Here is a 6,167-nt window from a genome sequence, read left to right as displayed (position 1 = left end):
GAGGGGAGGCAATTCCCCCCCCTCCCTCTCTCTATCAACACACACAAACAAGGGACATAACAGTATCAATTTGTCTTGTTCCTTTTGTATGATGTGATATGAGTTATCCTTTGTTATTATTTTCTGGGTGGGTGTCCAAGTCCACCAACACCTCCAAGAAATTAGAGTCTCCAATAACACATGGCCAACCAATCAAGAAACAAAAGAAATTCTTGGAGAAAGGAATTAAGACAAAAGGACAAAATTGGATTTAATTACAAAACTAAACAAAAAAAAAAGGTAAAATTCTTCTATCCTACTTTTACCCTATTATTATTATTACTGTTGTTGTTGTTGTTGCTGTGCTCATTTACATCAAGTAATGATCCACTCAGAGGAGCACATACCCTAACCCTTGATAGTGCTTCGTTGAAGTGTTTAGCTTTAGTGCCAAGATACTCAAAGAAAGTGACTGCTTTGTAAAGAGGTGGTTGACTCGGGCCTACTAATTTAGATAAGGGTGATATTTGGATACTTGATGGTGGCCCATACAGATAAGCCACGGATAGCCTATGCTTGGTCCGGTTAACTACCGCCCGGTGAATAACACTGGGGTACAACCCGTTGGATAGGATGTGAAGGAGGTCTCCTACATGGACTACAAGACCACCCGGAATAGGCGGAACGGTAACCCACCCGGTTCCTTCTTTTTGTACTTGCAATCCACTGGTACTATTCTGGTGTAGGATGGTAAGCAGAGTTGAGTCAGTATGGGCAGCAAGACCCATGGCCTTATCCGGGTCAGGGCAAGCCGGGTAGTAATTCAGTTGTAAGGCGGCAGCAGAAGCCCCTTCGAAATCACCTTCTGGGCCAGCCCAGGTGACATCTTCGCTAGTTATGCCTAAGGAGCCCAGCATTAACCACATCAATCTGACTGCAAGTTTTTGCATCTCTATTTGGTATTCTTCTGTTATATCACTGCAAAAAGACAAGTAAGCAAAGAAAATTAGATAATAACAAAGGCACTGTATGAATGGTAAGGTGATGCTATTATTTATGGGCCAATGGGGCATAACACAAACAAACAAACCAAAACAGCAAACATTGGATTTCTTTTGTAGATACCATCGCCACCCCAAATCTTTCTTTGTGGGGCCATGGCTTTCAATATTATCATTTGCTAATTGCATTAAGCAAAAGAAAATTGGATTTTTGTATGACCAAAATAATAATAATAATAATAATAATAAAGAGAAGGTATGTACAAATGTACAATGAATTTTTACACGTGCATGAAGATATAAAAGTATGTGCAGAATTCTAAACGAAAAGGAAAAAGGAAAAAAAAAATTACATGTACCAGAATTTAGAATAATCTCGAGGCCAAAGTTTTTGGAAGTTATCTTGGGGAGATCCGACGATGGTGAATCCTTCAGACCACATAAGTTTAGAGAAGAATGAAGAAATTCTTGCAATACCGTAACCAGAAACGCCATCAGGTGATCTAGCAGCTTTAAGTTTTTGGTGAACAGGTAAAGAAAAAAGACTTCTGCTAGCTTTCTCAATGTTATTGAGAAGGCTAGCAGGAATACCATGATTAATAACTTGAAAAGCACCCCAAGTTTTGCATGCATGGCCTATGTATTTAAGGGCATTGGGGTCTAAAAGATCGATAACCGGAACCGATTCTGGGCCGCCACCACCACCACCACCGGAGCAAGGGCGGTGTTGGGGGTGGTCATCAAGTTGACTCCATTTGTAAGAGTCGGGTAGTTCTTGAAGAGAAGTAAAGTCAAGAAGTTTGTGGTGGAGATGGACAGGGTGGGCTCTAAAGGCATCTGTCAATCTTGAAGGCATATAGTGTTTTAAAGTAAAGAAGAATAAGAGAGTGGAGAGATTTTTGTATTAGAAAAGAAAGAGAGAGAAACAAGTGTTAAGAAGAAAAGAGAGTTTGGGATTGAATGTTTAGAAGTCAGTAGTTGTAGCAGTGTAAGGAATATGTTTGGCAAATAGAGAAAGTACCCTTCAATGGAGAAAACATAGGATGGCAATATAGGGAGAGAGGTGGATTTTTGAGACGAGAGATATGATAGTTTGGAGTTGGCATATATATAGGGAGAAATGGGGCCAATCCAAATGTTTTATTGATATATTTACATACTATATTATTATTTTATTATTCATTTAAGGAAAGTGTCGAGGAGGATATACAAAAGCGGTAGAATTATTTAGTAAACAAAATATTAAAAGAATACTCTACTTTGTATACTCTAGACTCATCTTAGAATCTCTAAAAAAAAAAGTAAAAAATATTACTAAACTATCATGTGTTTCAATATATTTTCAGAATTGATAATTTACTTTTTATAAATATGATTGTTATTAAATAATGATTAAGTTGTATGATATTATCAATGGGTACTGTTATGTTATGACAATTGAAAAAATAATAGCTATTGCGTGCTGCGTCAGAATCTCTCAACGATATTGTGCAATTTAGTTGTTATTTACTAATAACGAAATTCACAAAATATCAAAGAAACCACGTACTTTAAAAATAAAAATACATTAAATCATAAAATAATTTAATTAAATTTTCTAAAAAAAATATGTAGAAAAATATTCGAGTTTTTAATTTATATATTTACTAGTTTGATAATTTTAAATGTTAATAGTTTAATAATATTGGCTATGTATATATACCGTTGTAAGCAGAGTTTCTACAAGAATTTTTTTTAAAGGGTAATTTAAAAATTAGCAATAAAATTCTCTTTAAATCTCAATCAAAATTTTGTGTTACCATCTCAAATTTTCAAATTATTATTTGTTTAATTAATTGGCTCAGTTGGACTTCAAAATTCGAAATTTGACAACTTAAAAACAACTCACTACTACTAAATTAAGATGTCCTAGTTTCTCGTACGGTAGATATCATATTCAATGGCCAATTAAGTTAGTGGATTTCATATAAAAATAGTAAGCGAAAATGTTAATGGCAGAATCTGCAAATGAATATATAAATATGATCATGTATGCATATATACTTGATAGAAAACAATAAATAGTCATTAAATTTTACGTTTAATTTATTTTGGTCATAAAATTTTAATTATTTTAATTATTTTATTTCAATTATTTAATTTTTATTTTTATTCAATTTAATCACCTTTTCAATAAAAAATTGACATGTTTCTTTTTTAATTATTCTTTTCTTATTAGTTATTTTTATCACATGTTAATATTCCATTTGTAAAGTGACTAAATTAAAATATAATTAAAATTAGATGACTAAAGCAAGATAGATTAAAATTTTTATGATCAAAATAAAACTAAATATAAAATTAAATCATTATTTATATTATTTTCTAAAAGAAAAGCTAACCCATGTTGTTAAAGAGAAGAGAATCTGGAAATAATATAATAGGAAGGAAGATGTGAATATTTGATGATGTATACAAAAACTAACAAATGGTTAAGTGTATACAACTAAATGGTGATCATTAGAAAAGTTATTACATTTCTTATTAGGCTTAATACATAATTTTACTCTTGTATTTTTTTACGTTTGACTTCTGATACTCTTATATTTTTATTTTAACTGATTTTACCTTCTGATTAGGATTTCATAAGCGTGTATAAAACAAACACAATGATATGAATAAAATTTGCTAAGCTTGACAAATAACGCACATATATTAATAAAAAAATGGTAAAAAAACTCAATCCCTAAATCAGTGAATTGAATTTTAAATTAAAATTACAAATCAAACTAAAAATTCTCAGTTCATCATTTTATCGATTGATTACGGAGATTAAAGCGATTGAATTTCTATGGCGAAAATTCAGTGAAAAATCAAAGTTTTGAAATTCCTACTAGAAAGCTAGTAAAGTGTACGGATGGTAAGTGCGATTCGGTGAAGAATCTAAAGCTTCAAAAAAGTAAGTTAAGCTTTATAAATCATTTTCATTGCTTATTTTGATATTTACGGATGTAATGTAGAGTTTTTAAAGGTAATAGATTATTAAAGTGAGTTTTTCACTTTTTTGTAAATACATATAGTGGTTTTTTGGTGAATAAAAATTTATTTATTTATTTATTTAATAAATTAGTGAAAAATCTTTTAAGTATTTATATTAGCTAAGATAAATCAACTCATATATTGGACATTGTTTATAATTATGTTTTTTTCTTTTTACACTGACACCAAATAAATGAAATAGTATGACTTAGTTAAGGTTCGGGGCGAAATTAATTAAAAATAAAAATAAAAATAAAAATATGCTATTGATTAAAATAAAAAATTAGAGGTGTCAAAAGTCAAATGTGAAAAGTATAAAGGTAAAATCATAATTTAAGATTATCGTATTATACCACATACAAATTAAGAAAGATGATGATAATGATAACGATGATGACGGTGAATAAGATGCCAGGGTGGGGTGACAGTAGTGTGTGGGAGAGAGTAGTGTTTAGGGTTTTTTTCTATACTTTAAAAAAAAAAAAAGAAAAAAAAAAAAAGAAAAGAAAAGTTAATTGAAGTTGTTTGAGTGGTGTTGGGTGTAGTGTTGATGGAAGGAGACAAGAAATGAAAGGAAAGACTAGTTGTTTTTTTGCATCGGACAATAGAAAGAACAAACTTTGAAAGGACCATCTTGTCCTCTACAAACAATATAAACCGAAAGAAAGATAATCTAAAGGCCTTCCCTCTCTCTCTCTCTCTCTCTCTTTCTGACTTCAAACAAAAATAAAAATGCCTTTCCTTCCATCAAAGGGGATCTAAGAAGAGAGCTCTTTCTCTCCATGTGCCTTTGTCTTGTCCTCGAGTTGAAAAAACATCCACATCAACAACCCCCCCAATCTTTAGCCTAATCCCTCCTCCCACTACAAGACAATTGCAACCTTCATTGATATTTATTTTAAAATTTTTCTTTATATGTAACCAAATTAACCTTTCCACTTGGCTCTTTGATATTGCTGATAATTCTCTCCATTCCGTGGTGCCTGTGGCTCAACAACTTGTTTAAGGGTCCTTTCATAGTCAAAATAAACAACAAATTAGATTAGTAGATGTCTTTGGGAACATATGGAAGGGTATAATTGTCCATCAGAAACCAAAACTATAAGTGGGATAGAGGCCTCTTTTGCCTATGCCTTTCACTTTGTATATATAAATTTGGTCCTTTCCAAGTAAAGTAGTAAAGTCTCTTTTGGTATTTTGCGGTTAGATTTGCTTTCTCTTGTCCTACTTCACCTGTAAGTGGGCTCCCGGTATCCATCACCTCCTTAACACTTCACTATTTTCTAAGGTGTCCCCTAAATTGCTCGATGGTTTTTGTTTTTCTCTTTTCATTTCTTTTCCTTATGCTTGAGGAAATTTCTTGTCTCTTCAGTTTGTTCCGACATAAGATATGTTTATGAGTTTACTCTTATTTGACCCTCTACAAATTTATGAAGCAATATTGTGCTACATTCAAATTTGGCTTGATCAAACTTTGAGAATCTTAAATTTAATATGAGTTCCTTCTCAACTTAATTATTACGGTCTAATAATTTAACCAAATTAAACTTATCATTAAAAATATATAGTCCTTTTATATATGATTTTTCAACAAATTCGATTTTGTAATGAGTCTAAATCACTTGCATATCCATTAGATGTATTATATTTAAAGTAAATAAATAATTTTTGTGACCATTAATAGTTCTTAAAAGCATTATATTGCATTAAATGATGACTAAGAATATTTAAAAGTTTTATAATTTATATTTAATATAGCCACTTAAAATCAAGTTTAAATAAGAATTTTTCGTAATTATTCATCAATAGTAGTTTGGTTAAATACTTTATCCAAAAGCCACGACTAGAATTTTTAAAATTGCATCTATCAAAAGGGTTTACCATTTACAGTACTACAAACGAAGAAGATATAAATTAGTAGCATCATCTAGTGAGCAATTAAGGACACTAGTAGTCGACATTGATTTTACAATCTCTTCCCCTACTAGCAAAACCACAGAGAGGAATCACTAAAATTTCATTTTTGTTTCGTCCCTTTTGGGTTTGCAAATTATTTTTATGTGGTTGCTGGGGTCGCACAACAGAAAAGAAACAAAGGATTATGAGCCATCCCCTCATGTAATGACCAGGACATATGGGACATAAGCTTGTGAGCAAACCACACCTCAG

At 31.5% G+C, this 6,167-nt stretch overlaps 1 protein-coding gene across 2 annotated transcripts; it reads right to left on the bottom strand.

The window, feature by feature from the left end:
* Window positions 1–200: 200 nt before the first annotated feature.
* On the bottom strand, window positions 201–2,075 carry LOC8271352 (gibberellin 3-beta-dioxygenase 1). 2 transcript variants are annotated; one of them, XM_048377582.1, is made up of 2 exons: window positions 1,334–2,075; window positions 201–957 (listed from the first exon to the last, which is right to left on the bottom strand). In XM_048377582.1, exons 1-2 carry the CDS (start codon window positions 1,834–1,836, stop codon window positions 291–293), a joined length of 1,170 nt encoding a protein of 389 aa, XP_048233539.1. In that variant the 5' UTR covers window positions 1,837–2,075; the 3' UTR covers window positions 201–290. The 2 variants fall into 2 exon arrangements, with proteins under 2 accessions (XP_048233539.1, XP_048233540.1); XM_048377583.1 differs by having other exon boundaries at window positions 1,340–2,075.
* Window positions 2,076–6,167: the final 4,092 nt, after the last annotated feature.

This window comes from Ricinus communis, chromosome 8, assembly GCF_019578655.1.
Source record: "Ricinus communis isolate WT05 ecotype wild-type chromosome 8, ASM1957865v1, whole genome shotgun sequence".
Taxonomy (NCBI): Eukaryota; Viridiplantae; Streptophyta; class Magnoliopsida; order Malpighiales; family Euphorbiaceae; genus Ricinus; species Ricinus communis.
The sequence above is the reverse complement of the archived record's forward strand: the minus strand, read 5'-3'. Positions and strand labels throughout refer to the sequence as shown.

Coding starts and splice junctions, on each gene's coding strand:
- LOC8271352 (XM_048377582.1), bottom strand. CDS start 1,836: ATGCCTTCAAGATTGACAGATGCCTTTAGAGCCCACCCTGTCCATCTC. Junction 958..1,333: donor TATTCTAAATTCTGGTACAT/GTAATTTTTTTT, acceptor GTCTTTTTGCAG/TGATATAACAGAAGAATACC.